This window comes from Neovison vison, chromosome 3 (assembly GCF_020171115.1).
Source record: "Neovison vison isolate M4711 chromosome 3, ASM_NN_V1, whole genome shotgun sequence".
Lineage (NCBI taxonomy): Eukaryota > Metazoa > Chordata > Mammalia > Carnivora > Mustelidae > Neogale > Neogale vison.
This window is the reverse complement of record NC_058093.1, coordinates 96,792,138-96,814,787: the sequence shown is the minus strand read 5'-3', so window position 1 is coordinate 96,814,787 and position 22,650 is coordinate 96,792,138. Positions and strand designations below refer to the sequence as shown.

At 54.0% G+C, this 22,650-nt stretch overlaps 2 protein-coding genes across 3 annotated transcripts in view; one reads left to right on the top strand and one right to left on the bottom strand.

Annotated features, from left to right (window-relative positions):
- Positions 1-9,042, top strand: part of MGAT5 (alpha-1,6-mannosylglycoprotein 6-beta-N-acetylglucosaminyltransferase) — a 335,937-nt gene extending 326,895 nt beyond the window's left edge. For both annotated transcript variants that reach the window (XM_044242594.1, XM_044242593.1), the window contains one exon: positions 3,024-9,042. In XM_044242594.1, the coding sequence (XP_044098529.1) occupies positions 3,024-3,222 (199 nt within the window). In that variant the 3' untranslated portion in view covers positions 3,223-9,042. The remainder of the gene's footprint in view (positions 1-3,023) is intronic.
- A 1,843-nt stretch (positions 9,043-10,885) lies between these two features.
- The window catches only part of TMEM163 (transmembrane protein 163), a 221,031-nt gene continuing 209,266 nt past the window's right edge, over positions 10,886-22,650 (bottom strand). Inside the window, exons 6-8 of the mRNA XM_044242592.1 lie at positions 20,442-20,553; positions 12,215-12,356; positions 10,886-11,023 (exon numbers count right to left, since the gene is read on the bottom strand). Of these exons, the coding sequence (XP_044098527.1) occupies positions 10,963-11,023; positions 12,215-12,356; positions 20,442-20,553 (315 nt within the window). The 3' untranslated portion in view covers positions 10,886-10,962. The remainder of the gene's footprint in view (positions 11,024-12,214; positions 12,357-20,441; positions 20,554-22,650) is intronic.

Genomic DNA, 22,650 nt, shown 5'->3' with positions numbered 1-22,650 from the left:
GGCACGGTGTAAGTGCTGGGGGGTGCCCCAGACTCTCATGCCCAGAACATGCATGATTCAGGCACAGACCAGGGGGCGGGGGTCCAGAGGCAGAGGCCCCGGGAAAAGCCAGAGTCCAAGCTGGGGTGGCCCCAACGGCAGGACCTTGGCTCCATAAGTAGGGACATGTGTCACTGTGACACCTTATTTATAATTTTGCTACCTTTTCAAGTTACAGCTTCTAAAATATTAAATGATCGAGTTGGGCATTTCTTTTTGAAGTTGGGGAATTCTAAACCATGGAGTGTAGACCGTGAGCACTTTGGTGCCTGAGTCAGAGAGGCCATGAGTGAGTTTGGGGGACTTGGTGGATTCAGGGCAGGAACAAGCAGGGCAGGGGCTGAGGGAGAGGAGGAGCTCAGGGGCAGGGAGGAGGGGAGGAGTATAACCAGTAGGTGGGGTCCTGCTGGCATCCCTTCATCCTCTGTCCGTCTGTCTCAGGAAGGACTAGTTGTTTCTACCTCTCAGGACGTAGGCAGCCCCCTGGGAAGGTGGTCAGAGCTGTAAATGCGAACCCAGGGCCGCTGGGCCTCAGAAGCCCCCTCCCATCCTGCACGAGGCCAGCTGCAGGGAGGTCAGCACCTTTGGGCCCTACAGAAAGGAAGCAGCAGTGTGTTTGGCGTCTCTGAGTGGAGTGAGAGTGTGTGTGGCCAAGTGTGTGTGTGAGAGAGACAGACAGACAGACATCACAACAGGGAAGCAGAGGCAATACAGTGCGTGCTCTGAAAAGGGAAGAGATTCACCAGTGAGGAGAGGGGAGGCTGGTTTCCAGACACACTCCAGCAATGGGGGAAAATCCCCTCAGCCCTCTGACTCTGGCCCGAGGATGGTAGAGCGCTCCTCCTGCCTGCCTGGGGCTGTGGGACAGGGACTGGCAAGCTCATCAGAGGGAGCGCCCTCTGGGGGCCTGGTGGTGCTATGGCCTCCACACAAGTGTCTGGAGCCGTCGGCGCCCAGGGCCCCCATCCCCTGAACGTTTTGTGAGCTGCCCCGTGACGGGTCACCTGTCGTGCTGGGGACTGTGCCCTTTGTGGTGGTCTCTGGACATCATCCGTAGCAGGCTTCTTCCACGGCGGCCTCAGCTGAGATGTGTTCACGGACACGTGCACGTGTGTGCTCACTCCTGGGAGCACGTGCTTAGAAGCTGCCTGGGTGACCCAGGGCAGGAGCCAGAGGGTTTCCACATGGCTCCTGTTAGACACCCTGCCGTGGGGTCTGAGAGTTAGAGAGCTTTCCATACCTCTGGTTAGCAGAGCACAAGGCACCTGGCTTGAGTTAAGACATAACAGCTGCTCTAATTCACCTGAACAAATAAGTAACCTGAGCTTTTGTATTTTAAAGCTCTGCTCCATATGGAATCCTGTAGTGCACAGCTGAGTTCTGGAGACCCTTTCTGCGGGTAGGCCAGCGGGGGTATCCTGCAGAGGACCTGGTAGCCCCAAATCTCCGACTCACCTTTTTTTTTTTTTTTTTTTTAAGGAAATCCATAAATCCGCACTTCCTGCCCTTGTTTTCATGGTCTGTAACCTTCCTGGCCTGGGTGCCTACGTCTCCCAGCTGGCACATCACGGCTAGAGGAGTTAGGGCCAACATGGGGAGAGGTCGTAAAGCTCCCTCGTGACTGTGGGAGCTGCCTACAGTGGGATCCTCACCCTGTTAGCAAGAGTGGAGATCTCAGGGAACAAAATGGAGATGGTTGGCACATTCATGGCACAGGGTGAGGGAGGGAGGTGGCAGAGCCCATCTCGTGTCTGCCCGGCCAGGGTGACCATGATGATGATGGTGGTGGCAGAGCCACACTCTGCCAAGTGCTCTAGGAGCACTGATTTCTGCACCTCCTCCCTGAGTTGAGGATTCTCTGTCCCCACTGTACTTAAGAGGAAACTGAGGCAAAGGGAGGCTCATAGAGATGAAGTTGGGACTCAAACACAGGACTGCGTGGCCCCCTACACTCTCTTCTTTGAACTGGTCCCACCTGGCATTTGGGACGCCGTGCCGGACACCTGCTGAGGCATTCTTGCTCTCGGGGCCATGGGGTGGCTGGGCCCAGTGTATCCAAGGCCAGAGGAGAAAGGACACAGCTCTCGTTTGAGATCACATGCCGGTGCTGTTGGTTACCCCCAGCCCCACAGGCAGTGGCCCCAGTTTCAGGAAGCAAAGCCACCAGGGTCTGGGTCTCAGCTGTGGGAAGAAGATGGCAGGAGGAGCAGGAGTGCAGGTTTGCAGTCAGGACTTGGATTCCCAGTCCTGCGTCCGGCCCAGCAGTCCCGAAGCCTCAGACACTTAACTGTCAAAAAGGGGGAGGGAGGGAGCCTGCTATGGCCATGGACCAACGTGACTGCAGAGGTCCAGTGACTTGATGCCCTGGAACCCCCGCTCTCTGCCAGGAGAGCATCTGATGGGAGACTAAGGCCATGTCACGTGAATTCTTTTAAGCCACCAATAAAAATATTAGACAGAGTTCTTCAGAATATTTAAATAATGCCTGTCTTTGCCCCACTCTCACCCCTCTGAGATAACCATTGCTAAGGCTTGAGAGGTAGCCCTCTCAAGTTTCAAAGTGTATACACGTACAGGTTGGTCCCCGGCATCTCCTCCTGTCACTTGCCTTCCTCGAGGTCAGCTCTCCGCGCTGGTTCTTGCATTTCTACCTAATTCTTTCTCAAGGGCTGCAGGAACCTCCGAAAGCACAGAACGTGCTGCAAACCCTTCAACCCTTCCTTCCCCACTGGGTGAGTATTCGGGTTATTTCCATCTTGTCTCCCTTACAGCACTGCTTCGGTAGCACACATTCCTGCACACATACCTTTCTCAAGCGTGGACTCCTGGTGGGAGGGCATTGCTACGTCAGAGAGTGACTACCATTTCCTTTATATGACAGGTGGCCCCAGCATGCTCCCCACACCGCAGGAGGCGGGCCAGAGAAGCCAGTGACAGGGCTAGTCCTACCTCTCCAACACACATGCCTTTCTCTTCCTTTTCAGGTACGAGGTGATCTGCCAAAGCTCGGAGCTGACCAAGGACATCCTGGTGCCCTCCTTCGACCCCAAGAACAGGCACTGTGTGTTTCAAGGTGACCTCCTGCTGTTCAGCTGTGCGGGCGCCCACCCCCGGCACCAGAGGGTCTGCCCCTGCCGGGACTTCATCAAGGGCCAGGTGGCTCTCTGTAAAGACTGTCTATAGCGGCCCTTGGCTCGGCCCCGCATTCACTCTGCCGGGGGGGAAACGGGCTCCAACCCCAACGGGACAGGGCCGGGGGGCAGACATCATGTCATTCAGGGACTCTCCCCAGAGCCTGAACTTTATGCTGGAGGTTTCAATTTGGTATTGCTCCTTCTGTGGTCCGAGCACCAACAGCGGAATCCTCGCCGAAACAGAAGGAGCAGACATCAGGGCAGGAGCCTGGCTTCTCCTTGGCACAACTTCCTTTTTATTTCTTGAGGAGACTGTCACTGCAGCTGCTCCAAGGCAGGAAGAGAGTCTCAAGATTCATTGAAAACGGAACCAGAGGAGGAATGGAGCTTGTCGGAAAGAACTTTCTAAGGCAACATTCCTAAACCCATTAACTTATTTATTTGGGAGGGAGGGAGGGAGGGGGAACAGGGAGGGCAAAGAGGGACTGATCACATGTCTTGTTTCTCTGATTTCCCACTGTTTACTGTCCACCTTCACTGTATTATTACTCCTGTCTGCTTCCAAAAGGAAGCAGGAGGGAGACAGGGTGCACTGTGGGGCTGGTGGCTCACTTGAGGGCAGCTGCGGGGACCTAGCTCCTCAAAGTGGATAGTAGCAGAACAAAAGAAAGTCTTGTGTATGCTTGACAGATGGCAGCTAGAGAACAGGCACCTCCTGGGCGTGGGGGGACAGACCCGTGTTGTCCTGAGAGCCCAGCCAGGGACCAAAGATGGGGCCGTTTTGCAATGAGAGCTCCTTTCCTCAACCCTCCCCCCTCCTACCCCCGTCACATGCATGCACGTGCGCGCACCTTGGCCCCACACCTTTCCTTTAGGAAAGAAAAACAGGATTGGGAAATTGATATTTGCTGGTTGGTGGTGAATCCACCCTCTCTCCAGTGCCACTGGGAGGAGGAAAGTAGAAACATGGGTCACGCTTGTTTACTCCTGAAGCGGGTGATCCAAGCTGGGGTGTGGACAGGCATGAAGCCGGCCCCTAAGAACCAGTGACGCCACCACAGCTGTGCTCCAGACAGGTGGGCTTGTGTTCTATTCCTTCTCGTGTCTCCTGTCACCAGAGTTGCAGGAAGGAGGCTCTCCATGGCCCTGATGTTGGCAGGGGGAGCAGGGGCAGGCCGGCTGGATGTGGTGTGTGGTCCTGGCGATCGCCTGTGGGTGCATGGGTGTGTGTCTCGCATGGGGCTGGAGTCTGATGCTGGTTCTTACTTGAGGCTCAAGTATTCTTGGGGGGGAGGGGAGAGGTGGCATCCTGAGTTACAGGTTGGCCCAGTCAGACTCACTGGATGTCCCCCGCTAACCCTGGAGTTCCCCACTGTCCACCATGGTGGGAGCTTCCTGCCCCCCACCCGCCCTGCTTCAGTGCTCTGGGTGGAAGTGCGTGTGTTTCCTGTGAAGCCCCTGGCATCTCCAGGCTGGTAACAGTGAGCCCTCTTCTCCTCCTTGCAGAACATCCCAGTCATGAGCTGTGGCCTGAGCCCTCCAGCCCTCCCTGGTGGCTGAGTGCCTTGGTCACCTAGCACCATGCTCCGCCCCTGCACCCTCGCTGCCAGCACTCTGGCTGCCATTCGGGACAGCCAGCCCAGCCTCTGCCCCACAGGACAGGCCGGCAGGGCTCACGGTTGGGTGGGCCTTCGGGAAGGGAGCTAGATGAGGAATGCTGCCTCTTGCAAACCACGAGGCCTGTGGGGCCTTTAGGTATGGGAAGTTAGACTGTGCCTGCTTCTCCGTTCTTCCGTAATGCGTAGTAAATAGCATCAAGGGCACAGCCAGCCTTTTTCTTCCCCTTAGACTCTCGGTTGGTCTGAATGTCTCCTCTAACATCAGAGAGTAAAGCGGGTGAGGAGCAGCAGCTTTCGGGTGGCCCCTGAGTACATGTGACAGGGAGAGCTCTGATAGGGAGCCCTCAGGAACTCGCGGGGAGCACCCTCTGCCTGAGCCCAGCAGCAAGGGCATGTGAGTGTAGGGAATCTTGGTGATCCGGCGTGTGTGTGTGTATATATATTAATGTTCCTGCAAGTTTTGCAAGGGCAATTCCTGCTGTAGGAAAACAACTGCCTTCTGTGTTGTTAGGAACTGCTTTTCCCTATGAATGGGCCTCTGGGTTTCACCCTCGGTTGTGGCAATTCCGTTGAGCTCCCCGGGCTGCAATCCCTGGGCCAGGGCCGCCCTCTGCTGGGCTCTTCTGGGAGCTTCCGGAGGTGAGGCTGTCATGCAGGCGCTGGGCCAGCAGGGGGAGCCTGTGGGCCGAGACCGGATTTCTTTGGCTGGGCCAGATTAACCAACCCATTTTGCAGAGCTGTTTCAGTCAGCCTGGGGACTCAGAAAGCAAGGAAGCTGCGAAGCAACGTTCTGGGAGAGCTGCCGCGCCGGCATGGTGTTCTGGAAGCTGTGGGGATTGTTTGTGGCTATCCTGTTTGCTGAGCTCAGGGCCTCTCAGCCTCCTATTCCTTTCCTCTCCATCAGGACTCAGGTCTAGGAGGCCGGCAGAGCCCTTCCCCACGCTTGAAGATCCCTGTGGCAGCCCCCACTCCTACAGTCCAGTAGTGGCCAGAAGGACCTGGAGTTCCGCAGATGGGGCTGCTGCTCCGAGGCAAACCTGCACTCCAGGTGTCTGGGGCTTTAAGAGTAGAGGCAGTGACACCCAAATGTATCCAACTCCCAGGCCACCACCCCCAGGGGCCCAGGTCTGATCAGTGCCCTGCCCCCACCCCCCAAGGGGCGACTAGGGAGGAGGCCTCCATCTACCCTGTGTGGAAGGGGCACTGGGGCTGGCTGCCCTGGGAGAGGACTGTGCCTCTCAGGACAGCTGGGAGCCTCTGGTGGTGTTGCTACTGCCATCTGAACAGAATCCTAAACCAGTTTTTAATTGCCGATTTTTGCAGGGACAGAGATCCTAAACCAGGATCCTTGTCTCCCTATGTCATAAGCATACTTTGCCAGTTTTTGTCCATTTTCTTTTCCTTAGTAAAATTTGGCTCCCCCCACCCCCGCCACTGTGATCTTACCGAATTCTTAAACATGAGGGAAATGTATCTAATTTATTAAAAGAGAGCTTTCCTTTGAACCGTAAACACTTTTGGGAGTGAAAACTCCGGAAAGGGGAAGCACACTTCTTTTAATGCCAGTAAACACCTCCTTTATTTCATGTAAGTAATTTGATTTGCACATGTACAAATGGAGACACTTTTTGCATTTTTGCTTGGACTGGGTTTTGGTCACTGCTTTAGTTTGCTTCTGTGTGTGTGTTTGCTTTATGTTTTGAAATAGTAAGAATGTTTCTTTGATATTTATTGTTTCTCTGATGTGCCTTTTCACTTTTCTTTGGGGTTGGTTTTTAGAATCTTGGTACCATTGAAGATAGGACACATCCTTGTGTCACCGAGGATGCTCAGGCTGGGCACCAGAAAGACCTTCCCAGCCCGCTAGGCCACAGCCTCTGTGCTCCTGCACCCCCATGAGGCAACGAGAACCCCCAAGAGAAGGTCTGGCTTCCTCCCGGGCTGCTGGCCACCTCTTTGGATCTGAGGAGAGCGGGTCGCCAACAGGCTTGTGCTCCCTGCAACTCAGGCACCCTGGTGATGTGTGGCTGGGGCCCAAGACCAGTCCTATCTGGGAGGAAAAAAAGCAGTCCCCACTTGATGTGATTATCATAAGGGGGGGGAAGAACATGCAACCCCTGCTGTTTCCTCAGGGAACACGGGGATTATTTGAGTAAAGGTGATAAAATTGTATGCTGTGTACAGGTGGGTTTGTGCTTTTGAGACCAAGGCAGGCCACCCGATTTCTCCAAGTTGGTGTACCTACATTGTGTATATAATTGGGACAAATACCATCTTTTCCCATGTCCCCCAAATCTTTGATTTAAAAAAAAAAAAAAAAAAGTCTATTTTGTTAACGACAGGCTTGGTTGTATTACCATCCCAAGCCTGGATTTATTTATTTTAAAATATTTTAATTTCCACATTGGCTTCATCCTAATCCCATCCATCCCTGTAGGGCTGCAGAACATCTCCGTGGGAAGAGAGGGATGGACAGAAGGAGATTCAGACTTCTTTGGGGAGGTGGGGATTTCCTACCTGGAAAGCTGAGGGTGAGTTCTTTCATTCCTGTTGGCTTCAGCAAAAACTGGAAGCTTAGGTTTTTCTAGCAAAAGGCCAAATTAGCTGTATAGTCTCAGATGCAGAAACAAGTTACCCGCGCTTTCTTAGCACTTAGGGTTTTTGTGAGGATTCAGTGTTTAGCCGTGTCTGGCACATAGTAAGCCCTCGTAAATGTTAAATATTGTTATTGTTAGCATTTCATAAAATTTGAGAAATCAAGAGCTAAGTTATACCTCCATGAACATACTCCTCCAAGTTGACGGAATGTTGTAGGAATTTCTGGTTTGAGATGTCCAAGTCCCGTGCCCATCCTGCTGGTTGAAATATTACTATATCCCCGAGTGCACTGACTGATTTGCAAATATGCCTGACTTCAGCCCCAGAGGGAACTAGGCTGTAAGAATGTGTAAACTGGAGACGAAAAGGGTGACCAGTGCTGGACCTCAACCCACTGATGTCTTCTGGACCATGCTAGGGTTCTTCTTTGTAGAACTTTTTGAGCTAGAATTAAAGTAAGTTCTTGGACAGACTGTACCCCTTTAAATCAGTTAACTATATTCCTCTGAAATGAAGTAATAAAGACTTCCTGTGTTTTATTTAAGGAGAAAGGAATGACCAGTTGAACTTTGTCATTCCCTAGGAAGTCCCTTTGCTGTTCCCTGCTGGCCGGGGCAGCCCCTCCACAGTCCAGCCCACAGGGATGGGACCCTGGGCTGATTAGCGGTCGCGTGTTTGTTTGGCCCCGTTCCCCGAGAAGACCCACCTCTCCCCCAGCCTGGCTCTGCCAGCCTGGAGACCCCAAAACGATCTGACCAATCAGGTGGAGCTATGGCGGACAGGGAAGTTGAGGGGTACAGAGTGTCTGCAGAACCGCTCCCAAGAGGCTGCTCAGTGATGTTTTCCCAGATCACCTAAATACCAGTTTGCCTTTTGTTGTATTGGGGGTTTCGCGGCTTTCTTCCCCGTCGTAGAGTTTTATCTTCTGTCTCGGCACTATTCTGGATAGACTGCAGTTGGGAGTGTGGATGAATTTGCAGGGGTCCAGGGTCCTTCTAAGTTCCTTCGTGTTCTTTAGGGGAATCAGCAGTCTTCTATGTTTGTGGGAATAAGATTGGAATCCTCCTTCTTCAGAGCTTCGTTCCGTCTAACCCCAGACTCTGTGATGCTTTAGGACCACCCCCTCCACCCCCGGCAGCTGGTGAGGCACGGCAGAGGGCAGCTGTGTGCTCCTATGGTGGGGGGGCCCATGTCGGGGGACAGGTGTGGGTGCTCAGACAGGCGGGCAACGCCGCAGGCCTCAAAAGCCTTGCTGGGAACAGCAGGATGGGACCTTAGTGGGGGCCACCGCCTCCGCCAAAGCCAAGATGGAGCAGACCTGGGAAGCACGGTGCTCACTGTCATGCCCAAGTGTTCACGGGACGAGAGCAGAAGGGTCGATGCCAAAGGAGAGGGTGCCATCCTTCCTACTGTAGTTGCTGTCCCGATCTTGATGTCCTTAAGCTAACGGCCGTTTGCGTGTGTGTCTTCAAAGAGCTCCTGGTACAACCGTTTTCTGCTGTTCACTTTCGGGGTTCCGTAGTGCAGGATTCTGCAAGTAAGGTGTCGCTGTCCACATGTACTGTACCTGCATAGAGAACACTGCTTTGTTTTCCAATGTTGTAGAGAAAACTAGGGAGAACTTTATTTTTCAATAAACTTTTGTTGTGTGACAGGTGGCAGTGGTTTTTGGGGGTCTGGGCTGGGCGCAGGGTCAAACCCAGGACAAACCCAGCGGCCTCCTCCAGTGCCGGCATCCACTGAGGACGGCCACCATCCGCAGACACCCTGCGGGAAACACTGATGAGAAGGTACGTGGCAGGAGCAGGGAGGGAACGGTTTTACCCTCGAGGAGTCTTTCCCGCAGGTGGCATCCACGGAGACTCGTTTCAGAGCCGCTCCCCCCCGTCCTGCATGCACCTCCAGGGAACGGAATTAGAGAGAGGACTGGTCGGCTTTTCCTGGGGGGGGGGGGGGGAGTGCAAAGAGGTACCCTGGAAAGAAGGAAGGTCATGTCCATGCCCACACCGAGGGCTTGTCTGAAATCATGCTGGCGAGTGACGGCCGGCCTCCTGGAAGCCGGCAGAACTCTCGGCTACTGCCTGGAACGCAGACACCACGCAGTTCCCGTCATGAGTCCCCACATGTGCCAGTCAAAACCTTACGTTTGAGGGGTACTCCATCACAGCTTCCTCTCCTGAAGCTTCCGCAGCATATGCCAGACACAGTGAGAAAAGAAATCTTTTGAATCTTGCATTTCCCAGACCTGCTCGTACACTTAACACTTTTTTCCACGTGACCTATTAACATCCCAGGCAATCCTCCTCAAAATGCCTTTCAAGGAACCACGTGGGATGTGTCAGATTGAATCCAGGTCAGTGACGCCTCAGAATGAACCGCCTCCCCTCAGTGAGCCAGAGACAGCCCCCAAGCACACCACCAAATCACTGTGCAGCACCCCCACTTCGCGGGGCCCACGGCGTCCCTCGGGACGGTCCTTCAGGGTCTCCCCCGCCTCACCGCCGAGGGACCCTGTCCACAGCCTCCTCCATCCACAACAGAAAACCCGCCCGCGACAGTGAGAATGCTGCAACATAACCCCCCCGTACCATACAAAACAGGTAAAGGTCTTTATTGGTCAGACACTGTCGCCTGGACGAGCAGCAGCTCCAGAGGTACAGAATGTTGTGTGCTGGGGGAACATTTTTACAGAGTCTACACCTAACATTACATTAACAGAGAACATCTTGTTCCTTACAGAGGGGCAAGCCATCTCTAACAGACTGTAATGTACCATTACCACTTAACACAGCATATAGATATATGCATATATGGATAGATTATATAATTATTTATTACAAATAAACTGTCATTTCACATCTCTCAAAAATGGATCCTGTTTTTACATGTAGGTTCAGGTTCTGAATGTACAAGACAGGGTCATGTGCTTAGTTCAACCATGCAAAGCTCATACGTGGGTCATGAAGTACTTTAAAAATAGAATGGTCTCCTTTTGGACAAATCTGTTTAGAGTCAGGATTAGTAAAACAGTATGAAACTAATGAAATACCTTGATAGAAATTAGGAAGTGATCTGTACTGATGGTTCTGGGCATGTCAAGGGGTGAGGGACTAAAGGGACAGTCTTCCCTTAGAATCTGCCAGGAGACACGAGACTCTGGACCGGGAGGGGCCACCAAGGGTCCAGAGGAGGTGGGTCTGGTCACTTGCTATCCATTTCAGGCTTAGAGCACCGCAGAGGAACTTTCTGCCAAGTAAAGATCTTACCTTACCCACAAGAACCTTTTTTACTGAAGAGCATAGAAAAAGGTCAGTTCTCGCTGGAGGAGGGGGTGGAGCCTGTCCCCCCTCCTGTGCACATTGTCCTAACACAGTTGATGGGGGCAGTGGAGCAAGGGGGAGCGGTGCCGACTGACCTGCTGGGCAGATCTTGTTCCCATGAACACAAACTTGCCAAGAAAGAAACTGGATGTTCAATGAAATATTGGCACCATCTGCCTGTGTAGAAGCCTCGTTGTCCTGACGGTCTTGGTGCGGACGCAGAGCAGCCGGCCCGGGCCCCGCTGGCCACCATCACTCGAACATCTCATAGTGGCGGGTCTGCCTCACCCTGGGCACCATGTCGATGAGGAGTCTGCAGAAAGGAAACACCAAGGTCACCCCCTTGCGGGCTTGGGGAAGGAAGCAGAAGGCTTTTTAGAAACTCTCATTTCTATACCATAAAATTCAACCTTTTCAAGTAAACAGTTCAGTGCATTTTAGTATGTCCAAAGGTTGTAACCACCATCTAATTCCAGAACCCTTCTGCCACCCAAAGAAGAAACCCCATGCCCACCTGCAGTCATTCCCCAGGCCCCCTGCAACCTGCTGATCTACTTCTAGTCTCCCTGCTCTGGCCTCTCCTGGGTATGTTCTCTGCAGGGAACCACCTAACCCATGGCCTTTTCTGACCGGTTGCTTGCATCTGGTTCCGTGCTTTCAAGGTTCATCCACGCTGTGGCCTGAAGCAATGCTTCATTCTTCTCAGGGCTGAGGACTATGCTGTGAAACAGCTCTAATACAGGGATCCATTCATCCATTTAACAGACTTCTGAGTTGTGCCTACTTTTTGGCTACCATCAGTAACGTTGCTGTGATCATTCATGCAGAAGTCATTACGGGACGCGTGTTTTCCTTTCCCTGGAGTAGACACCAACGAATGACACCTGCTGGGTCAAACGGGAACTCCAGCATTGAACACGGTATGTGGGACAACTCTGCTGTCTCCAAAGCAGCCGTTCCATGGTCCGTTTCCACCAGCCCCATTCTGGCCAACCCTGATGGTCCGTCTTCCTTATTACAGCTGTCCTCATGGGAGGCAGGAAGTGCCTTAACAATTAAAAACCCAGTGCCTTTCACAAACAGTTCTCCCAAAGGCCGACTCCAGCCTGGATGCTGGAACACAGTGATGCCTGCACAGCGCGTCCTCAGTGACAGGACTCAGGCTGGGTTTACCCCCGAGTGTGTCCCTTCTGCAGTGACACGTCCCTTTCGGAAAAAATGCTCTAAGGGGGGTCTGGCGGAGTGGTGCTACTGGGCCCTGTCCCCTGGAGAACCCCATAGGGCAGGAGGCACTTGACCTGTGAGGACACCCCACAAACGTGCCCTGCCTGTGTATCACTACGACCCTTGTGAGAGAGAAAATGCCGGGCCCCTGCTGGGGGCGTTTCTTGTCGCCTGAACTCACCTGGGCTCAGAGGGGTCATAGGGACAAGGCATGACAGTCAAGAGTGCCAACTCAGCCACTCGTGGCTCCTGGGGAAGTGGAGACAAAAGGAGCACTTACTTGACCCCGTAGGCAAAGATGGTGAGGCCGATCAGCACACCGATGCTGCCGTCCAGGTACCAGACCGCCGCGTTATGCTTGAACACCTCCGCGCTCAGAAGGATGGAGAAGCCCATCACACCGCCCACGAGGGAGTTAAACCCTGGAGAAACAGCAAGGAGAGGCTGAGGGCAGGGCCAGGAGAACTTTCTTAGTCACCTGTGAGACACCTCCCCACCATGCCAGGAGTGCCTCCGCATCCCGGGCTCCCATCCCTGCTGAGCCCGCAGGGTCTGGGACAGTGTCTGCTCCCAAGAGATGTTCAGATCCTCAGCAACTCAATGTCTGCAGGCCCGAGGACTGAGCCGGGATCCTTTCAACCCTGTGAAGTCCGACCATGATCCCACTTGGCCAGTGAGAGCGCGAGGTTCAGCAGAGAGGTGAAACACCATGACCGGAGGGGTCCCAGGTTGAGGGCGAGGCTGGGACTCTCTCCGCACCCACATCCCTTCCCTCCAGGGCCTCCCGTCGGCGGAGCATTTTCAGTGTCCAGGAGAGGAAGTGCGGAGTCTAGAATTTGCGGTGGGGTGGCAGAAAAGGCAATCAAACAGAACTGGGCAAAGATACTGACCAGCCTCTCCTCCCACTTAGGGCACCACCTTTGGTCCCCACTTCATTTGACCTCTGAGTTTTCAAAAGCCACATGGAAAGAACAGCTCAGAATGGCTGCTGGGGGCCCAGCAGGTGTGAGCCGCAGAAGGCCTCGCCGCCCCCCAGCACAACCACAGCCCGGAGAGAAGTTCTGGGTCCACGCACCTCCCCCACAACATGCATCCCCCCCACCGCAGTTCTGGGGCAGCTCCACCTGCCCCACTCACACATGGGGGGCTGGACGCCAAGGAGAGAGGTTTGAGATGAAGAGCAGGGGAAGGTAGGACCCAGCTGAGCGAAACCTGGGTCCGACCTCTTTCTCAGCACCCGGGGGTGGCCTCTGGTAGGCCACTCTCCAATAAGAACCAGCTGGATGGCTGGCCTCTGTCTGGGACCCTCCTCTCTTCCTTCAGTCTGTCCCCTCCGCACTCCCGCTCTCAGCTGATGCTACGACCCGGACCCACGTGGAGGATGTAGGTACAGACAATCCCACCTCACCTTCCCCCACCCCCGCCCCGCCCCAAACCACCATCCATGCTGCCTGCTGCCCACCCCCGTCTGCAGCTGCTGTCCCTCTACACAGCTGCATTCCAACCCCCCCACCCCAGGAGAAACCTCCTCCTCCCCCGCAGCCCCAGGCCTCCTTCCTGGACCTCAGCGTACTCCCACTGCACCCCTCCCACTCCAGCACCACAGCCCTGAGGTCATCGATGACCTAGCTGCCACCTGCCCCAGTTCATAACCTATGCTCCTCTTTGTATGGCTGGCTGCCCTCTCTTGACTCCAGCCATCCCTTCCTGGTCTCTGCTGCTGGGTCCTTCTCTCCCCGGGGGTTCCCCTGTGCAGTGGTGGGAACTCTTCCTCCACCACCCCTGCCTACAGCCTCCCCCTGGCTGAGTGCCTGCCCTCCCCACACCGGGGTCTCTCAACTGGCTCTTGGGCTGGGTCTTTCTGCCGAGCGGCAGACCACTCCCAAGCATCCCAGACTGAACATCTTCAAAGCCAAAATCTCAATTTCTGCCCCAAAACACCTCACCCTCTCCCTACCTTCTCTGTAAATGGTGCCACCATCCACCTGCAGCGGCCAAAAATCGAGGAGCCCATCCTTAACACCTCTCACACCCAAAAGGTCACCAGTCCCAGATATACCCCGTCTGTTGAGTGATTCTTCCAGCTGTTGCCTCCCCAACTCTGCCTACCTCTCACCACCACCTGACCCCAGGCCACCTGCCCCTTGACCACACCCCTGCAACAGCCTCTCAGCACCTTCCCTGCTTCTCCCCTGCCCACCCCTACCTCCCCCAACAGAAAGCAGCTAAAGGCCTCCAGTAGAAAAGCTGCCCAATTCTGAATCCCATCCAAACTCCTCAAGGCTGGCACAAGCTAGCTACCTCTCCCACATCACACACTGACCTTCCTGTCTGCTGTGCTCCAACCACACGGCACCCGCAGCCGCCAACCCTGGCCTCCCCCGCAGCCTCCAGACTCACCCTCCCTCTGTCATCCCGCACCTCTCTTCCTGGGCTCTCCCACACTGCCTCCTGCCTGGGCTGAACCCACCCAGCCCTATAGTGATTCCTCCCCTCCCCCGCCCACACCCGACCTTCTCATTCTTGCCCCTGCTACTCCCCCAGAGCGCTTTACTTCCTAGCAAGTTATTTTTACTTTTTCTTTTTACAAACATCTTTTTCTTCCCCTCTGGAAGCATAAAGCTGAAGGACAAGGACTGGGTCTCAATATATTCTGAATCCCAGAACAGGCTGGCACTTCTCAGGGGCTCAGCTGATTGCCACATTAATATATGAATGAATAGATAGGGGCATGGCTTCACCTGTGCCAAGAGGGCTCCCACTGAGCAGCAGCTGGGCTGAGCAGACCCAAGAGAGAGGAAGCCATCCCTGCCCGGGCTCCAGGGACCTCCCAGCCCAGGCAGGGTCTGTGGCTAGGGCCCTGGAGAGACTGCCCCTGAGAAGGATGTAAAGCGGAGGCAGAGCGTACACTCCTTCATGGCAGGTGGAGCCTGAGGCTCCCCGGAGAGTCAGCCTCCACACTTTCTTCTCAGGGCTGGTCACGGTTCATCCCTAGAGAAGGTTTCCAAGCCAATTTCACCGGAATACTAGTGGTGGAGACTGGGAAAGGCAGACACCTCCACCTTCCTCCCATGTCCTCTGACGGCCAGCCTGGGGGACTGCGGTGAGAGGGAAGCCAGGACTTGCAGGGAGCTGGGAGCTGGCGAAGGCTCTTTGGGCCACGGCCTGTCCCAGCATTCCCGTGTGTAGCCAGGCTAGCCCTGCCTGCCACCTACAGTGTGCACCTGCACCTCCACCCGTCACCGGCTCTCCTCTCCCTCTCCTCTGACAGCTGGCCAGTCTAGGAGCTTGTCCCAGGTGCCCCGGAGACAGCAGGAGAGCAGGGGCTGAATGGTGACCTCTGCTTCACCAGAGATGTGTCCCACCAGCTCCAATTCCCAGGTCCCAACCTCCACGTCTTCTACCTCCAGCGGTGGAGGTGAGGGACAGACGTGTTGCCTCTGGCTTCCCTTCGTCCAGGTGGCCCCTGCGTGGTTCGTGTCTATGGCTTCCCCATGCTCACCTAGCTCTGGATGATGAAGAAACGGGTTCAGCAGGTTTTCAAACTCCACTCTCCAGGCAGCTCTGGAGCAGACGCTTCTAAAGCCTAGGTTTCAAAAGCATCACGGCCCCCCTGCAGCCAGGCTGAGTCCATCCCCCTCCCTGATACACGGAACACACTGGCCCTTTCTCCCTCACTGACGACCCGTGGTTTTGTCCCCTGTAGCCCCGTCCTCGGTTCTGCCTCCGCACCTCCCCCAGGAGGGGAACAGCGGGTCCTGAGACGCGAGGGCTGTATCTCCTGCCTGTCATCTGATCCATCGGGATCCTCTCTCCCCTCCCATTATGAGAAGCTGGCATTTGCCCTCTCGCCTCTGGTGGTCGCTTGAGTCCTTCCTGTCCTTTGTAATACCTGGAACCAGGACAATCCTCTTAAAAAGAAAAGAAAAAGGCTCTGCAGTTCACAGCTTTTCTCCGAAGGCCACCAGCAGCACCAGCAGATCCGTTACTCTGTCCCAGGCTACCTGGGCTGGAGTTTACGTCTTGGGCATCCTCGGCATGGGGGAATTTTAGCTCTGCGGGACTAGAACCGAGGGGAAGACAAGGCAGCTGGACACTGCCCCAGGGCAGCGTGGAATCATTTGCTCCCAGCTCCATCTTTATCAGGGGCAGGCGGAGCCTTCCGAGAAGCTCAGAGAGGTTGCAGAGCAAATGAGGGTCCTCTCACTGGCCACTAGATGTCCCCTCAGCTCCATCAAGTCCCTCCACTCCGCAGGGCCCACCCTCTGCACACAGCTCACAGAAAGAGCTTCGACTAACTCGGCTCCACTCACCTCCACGGGCCACAGAGCTGGACATAGTCAGCCCCACCTCTCCTAAGCCCACGCAGGAACGAGGGACTAGGGCCCAGGGGCTAGGGTACAATTCTGGATCTGCCATGCCACATCCTTCAAAAGGGACAGGCTTCCCAGCCAGCGTCCCACAGGAACTCTGAGTTCCCAGCCCTGGCCCCCAGACCTCCCATCTTCAACTCTGGCACACAAAGCCCTGTGGGTCAGTCACTTCTAGACGCCGTCACCACCCCTCCACCCAGCCTCACAGCTTGTCCCTGTCCCCTTGGTTAAAACCGGAGCTGTCGTCAAGAGCAGATGTTGTTGATGGCAGAACACAATTATCACGTCAGAGGCTCTCCCAGTCTGGCCTCAATGACTAGGGAAGGATCTGTAGAATTGGGCACATTCATTTTATGCAGAAAGTTCGGACTGAAGTTCCTCATGTGCCAAAAAACCATCCCAGCCTCGTGGCATTTCAGAAGTTGGGGAATGAGGACCGTGGACCCAAGCCCCTCTGCTTGGACAGATTTCCATCTGTGGCCGCAGGCAGCTCCAGAGCCCAGCTGCTGGCTCCTGGCTCGGAACTTCCCCCAGGACCTCTTCACAGTCCCCCTCTGCCCCACTGGTACTCTTGGCTTGCTGTGCAAAACCATTCTATCTCAATAACACAAAGCCAACCTCGGCCTCATGCTGAGCAAAAACCGCATGTTGACTGAATATTCAAAGCAGCGAAGTCAAGTTAGACAAGATGTGCCTGACAGAGTGGGAGTGTCTGGAATGTGCCCCCACCTGCTGTCCCACTCTCCCTGAAGGTCTGCTTCCCGGCTGTCAGGACACAACCCAGTGACAAAGGATCTGGTGGAGTCAGCCTGACCCCGTTCACGTTCACGCACTGCATCTCCGCAGGAAGGGCCATCACCCCCGATGACCGATAAGGCCTGCCCTTCTTCCCCACACAGGATGCCGTGAGCTGAACTTGCTTCCCTCCTTGAGAGAAGCCCTTGGCTTGCCCCCAGCCCCAGGGCCAGACCAGGAGAGAGGCGTTCCCAGTCCAGCAGCCACCAGGGATGCCCTCCAGAGCCAGCCCTGCAGGAGACCCTGGACATTAAAGATAGGCATGGCTCCTGAAGCCCATCCCGCCCCCACCTTCCAAAGAGAGGGAAGGAGAGGAGATAGTTACCCACAGCTCCCTACATCTCGTCAATGCAGGAGTGCAACTGGGAGCCCAGACAACACAATTCGCAGGAGGCCGTAATGACCGCCACCTTGTCTGCTGGCACTCCCACCAAACAGGGGACTGCAGAGCTCACCGACCCGCCAGGGGCCCCTTATGGGTAACAGGCTTGGGGATGGGGTGGCCGGCTGTCTTGGCTCTTTGCTATAGTGCTCCCTATCCTTCTGTGTCTCTCTCTCATCGGCCCCTGATGACCATTCAGCCCTGAGCCCCGGTTTACAGATACTGCCTCACCTTCCTCAAACCCACCCCCATTCTCCACCTCTCTGCCCCCATTCCGTCCCAGCCCCTGCCACCCCGTGGCTCCATAGACTTCTCCCACCTCAGGTCTCCTTCCCTCTGCTCTGCCCCACCTTGACGGCCAGAGGGTTCTTTAGAAAACATCAATCAAGGGCGCCTGGGTGGCTCAGTGGGTTAAACCTCTGCCTTCGGCTCAGGTCATGATCTCAGGGTCCTGGGATCGAGTCCCGCATCAGGCTCTCTGCTCAGCGGGGAGCCTGCTTTCCCCTCTCTCCCTCTGCCTGCCTCTCTGCCTACCTGTGATCTCTGTCTGTCAAATAAATAAATAAAATCTTTAAAAAGAAAGAAAGAAAGAAAAACAAAACATCAATCATGTCACCATGGGTTAAATATTGAACAAAACATCCAGAATCCTACTGTGGACTCCATGTCCGTGCTCCCTCACCCAACATGCCCTCTCCCGATACCCCAGATTCTGTCCCACCACGACCCCCAGCAAGGCTCCCCCTGCTTTCTGCCTCTGGGTGGAAGAATTTCCTCTCAAACCATCTACTTCTCTTCGTCACGACCCCTGCCTGGTTCAAGACTGGGATGGAAACACTGTGTGTGTGTAGCTGGCTTTGTGTGTGAAGATTATCAAATTATCCATTAGGGACGCCTGGGTGGCTCAGTCAGTTAAGCCTCTGCCTTCATCTCAGGTCATGATCCCAGGGTCCTGGGATTGAGTCCCACTCTGGGCTCCCTGCTCAGCGGGAAGCCTGCTTCTCCCTCTGCCTGCCATTCCCCCTGCTTGTGTGCTCTCTCTCTCTCTCTCTGACAAGTAAATAAATAAAATTGTTTTTAAAAAGTTGTTCATTTAAAAAAATACTAATCAGGGTGGCCTCCTGCGTAAACCATATAAAGTGGCAGGAAGTGAGAAGGACACAGAAGCCTCAACAGAAACCACCTGGAATATCTAACAGGAAGGCAGACTGCTGTCAGGGCCGAGCCCCGCAATCGTGGTTGGAGGGGCAGGGCTGACTGCTGGGTCCACACCCAGGCTTCTGGTGCAGGGGCACACTGTGTGTCTCCACTGCACTCAGGTGAACAGAAAAAATGCTGCTGCTCTGCAGGCCAGCAGGCTTGTGTCTCAACCAAGACAGGAAGAAGAGCCCCTGGTGAGTACTGACCTCGGGGAGCCCAGAAAGCTATACTGACTGACGGGTGCCGCCTCCTTCAGGCCTGCCTGCCCCGACCCTCGGGTTCCAGGCAAAGAGATGCGGAGAGGGAGGCACAGAACTGCCGCTGGAGGAGCCTCAGGCCAGCCAGGCCTCTGCTCTTTGTTCAGGCCTCTGAGGCCCTGGCAGAACGGCATGCCTCCGAGCAACCACACGCAAAGCCCTGGCTAGTGCCCGCCGGCCTGCAGCGCTGAGCCAAGCACGCACCCTGGGCTGTTCCTCCCCAAGGGAAGGAAGACGCCAGGTCCAAAGGAGGGAATTTTCTTTGCCGGGTTAGAAAACACCAGACCACAAAGATCACGGAGAATGAAGACTCCTCCTCAGATTCTGGGTCTGCCCCCAAAGAGAAAAGGGTATCCTTTCGGGCCAGGGTCCCAGGGGGCCGTACACTAGGCTCGGCAGAAAGCCTGGGCATCTCAGCCCTGACAGAGCCCTCAGAAGACGCACAGGCTGGGGCCTCAGGCACGCCGGCAGGATTCTCATGGACAGAACCACCAGCTCGTCAGATCGGGCCCTGGGAGAGTGCAGTTCGTGCTGTCCCAGCAGCAAACATGCCAGCTGATGCCAGCTGGGTCCTGCCTTTCCCCAGCTGCCCCTGCCCCGGGTTCCACCTGGGAGCTTGAGAAGCCAGGCTGGGCCTCCCACTGGTTGAAAGTCAGGGAACAGGATGGCTCAGTCCCCGTCGCTGATCCCCTTACTGCCTTAAATGATTTTTGCTATTTAAGAAGCTTTGGTGTCACGGGGCGCCTGGGTGGCTCAGTGGGTTAAGCCACTGCCTTCGGCTCAGGTCATGATCTCAGGGTCCTGGGATCGAGTCCCACATCGGGCTGTCTGCTCAGCAGGGAGCCTGCTTCCTCCTCTCTCTCTCTGCCTGCCTCTCTGCCTACTTGTAATCTCTCTCTGTCAAATAAATAAATAAAATCTTTAAAAAAAAAAAAAAAGAAGCTTTGGTGTCATATGGGCAAAGGGCCTCCACAGCCCCCGGCAGCCCCGCCTTGCCACCAGCAGGTGCTGTGGAAAGTGGTATTTGAGCAAGACTAGAGAGGCTGGTGGTCAAAAGGTCATGTAGGAGCACTGTGACGCTGTGTCCTGGCCCCTTGGCTCGGCCTTGAAGGCAGCACCTGACCTCAGCGTGCACCGCGCAGACTGAGGCACTGCTGTAATGACGACTTCCTGGACCCCACCTCAGCTCCCAGTGTCAGACTCTTCAGGGGCTCGGGCTCTGGAATCTGAACTTTTAACAAACAGCACAGGTTGGGGAGCCCTGACCCACTGTTAAGAGGTCAGAGTGGAGGTGATTCATGGAATTTATTAAATTCCCAGGGTACAATACATCTGCCCTGATACGGGAACTCCGAGAATCATTAAACAGCCTGTGGAGGGGAGGAGAGTGAGGAACAGATTTCAAATTGTTGAGCTCTTCTGCAGGACAAGCAACTGAACAGCACCTTCTTTCCATGTGAGCCCAGCCCCCCAAGGATCAGGCACACTGGCCTTACTCACCATCTGTTATGAGTGCTCTGCTGGTCAGAACCTTCCCCAGCATAAACTTCAACACAGCCAGGATACTGCAAAGGATCCCACTTAAAATGGAGACGCTGAACAGGAAGTCATCCTAGAAGAGAAAGTTCCAGATTTCAACAGTTCGCTTCCGGCTAGAACAGATTACCAGCAAACCATTTGCCTTAAGGATCAGTTTTGTTCCCTGAACAAATGATCAATTGGGTATGCTGCCACCAGGTGGCAGTATCTTCTTCGGTCTCATAGGTTGGCTAGTTACCTGTGTCACTGGGAATTGGAAAAGATGATCAAAAACAGATAATCCAGATTTATATTCCCTTGGACAACTGAGTATTCCTCTTCCTGTAGGAGATTCCCCTTCAAATTCTTCTGCCAAAATGTCTGGCAATCACTGATCAATAATGTAACTGGAATGCTAAACATACAGTGCATGCTATGTGTGGTTTTTCACAAACAATTCAAAAAGCAACTGGGGAATATGGGAACATATAAGTATGCCACTGGACTAAGAACACTTCAACACAGAGCCACAGGGCCAATTAGGGCTGAAGCTACTTACAACCATGTTTTTTCCTTAAATTCACACAAGGCAATTAGAAGTTCAAATATAGCCTTCAAGGTGCAGAAAAGGTAGCTAAAAATAAAGTCTGCTATTGACGTTATCATAGCACTTCCTATAAGTTTTGACCTTAACTTTGCAAGCAATGAGTGAGTCACACACACAAAAGCCAGCATCACCATCTCATGACATTAGAGCCCACCACACTCCTCAGCCTGGAGCTCCTGTGCATCATGAGACACAGCTTCCAGATTCTCTCCAGTACTGAAATGCAACTGCCAGCAGAAGTCTGATAAAGCATCACGTATACAAAAGAGTAAGATTCCTGAAGCATCTTATTACCCAGCTCACTAACCTAGTGCCAGAAAGCTGGGAAGAAGGAAGACAGCCTGTTTTCCTGGCTTCAAAACTGAACAAAATCATTAGAAAAATCACCTCCCCAAAAACGAGATATCTGCAAGGTATCAGAGCATCTCCCCCAGAATACTGATCAATGGTGGTTGGCCTTAACATATGTCCCCAGATCCTTTGCTAATCCTTCTTCTATGAGGTGCAGCTGAATTCCCTCCTCCCTGAGTGTGGGCTGGGCTCGTGACGGGTATCTAACAAGTAGGATATGGTAAGGAGAAAATAGCAGGGGAGAAGCCTGGCAAGGGATCTAAGCCAACTGATCAAGATTAACAGGACCATTAATGAGTCCTGCCGATATCATGTGCTTCCTGATATAAGATGACGGGACAAGAAGAACAGGTCTTGGTGTTCTACCCAAAAATCCATAACCTCAGCTCAATCTTGAAAAAAAGCACCAAATGAACCCACATGGAGGGACAGTCTACAAAATACCTGAGCACTACCGTTCACACACATCAAGGTCATGAAAGATAAGATACAACCAAGAACCTGTCACAGATTGGAAACTATGGAGACAGAGGTCTAAACTATGCCCTTTATTCCACGCCACAATTTACTCAGTTCATACATAACACTACCTGAACTGTTCTGGACCGGATCCTGGAACAGAAAAAGGGTATTAAGTGGAAATGCTAGGGAAAACTGGAATGGAACCTGGAGTTTTGGTAATAGCCCAGTAATCTCAGAGTTTGGGCAAACGTGTCCTGGTTATCTATGTGAGATGTTAACGTCAGGGGAGGCTGGATGAAAGATACACGGGAAATCTCTGTAACGTCTTTGCAACTCTTTTATCTAACATTATTTCGAACTTTTAAGTTCTTTAAAAGAATCATCTCACTGAATTTTATTATTATTATTACTCTTATTATCATTGTCACCTCCTCAAATTATCAGTAAGGACCATGCCAAACCTAGCCTCTTGGTAGATCCCGAGTCCCTGCTGTGCATGAGGTGACAAAGCAGGGTCCGGGGTGGGGGGGTGGGCAGGATCTCCAAATCACAGCTCCTTCTGTGCAGGGACTCACTCTCATCATGGGTGTTGGCACCCACAGGCTCCAAAGCAACATATCAACACAGACCCAGGTGCTGACAGGATTCAGAAAACAGAAAAGGTTGGGAGACTGACACAGTCAAGCACTTTGAGACCCCACATTCAGCTGAATTCTGGCTTTGCTCAACCCTTACACCTGAAGCCTTTCTGATCCCATTCAACCTGTTGGC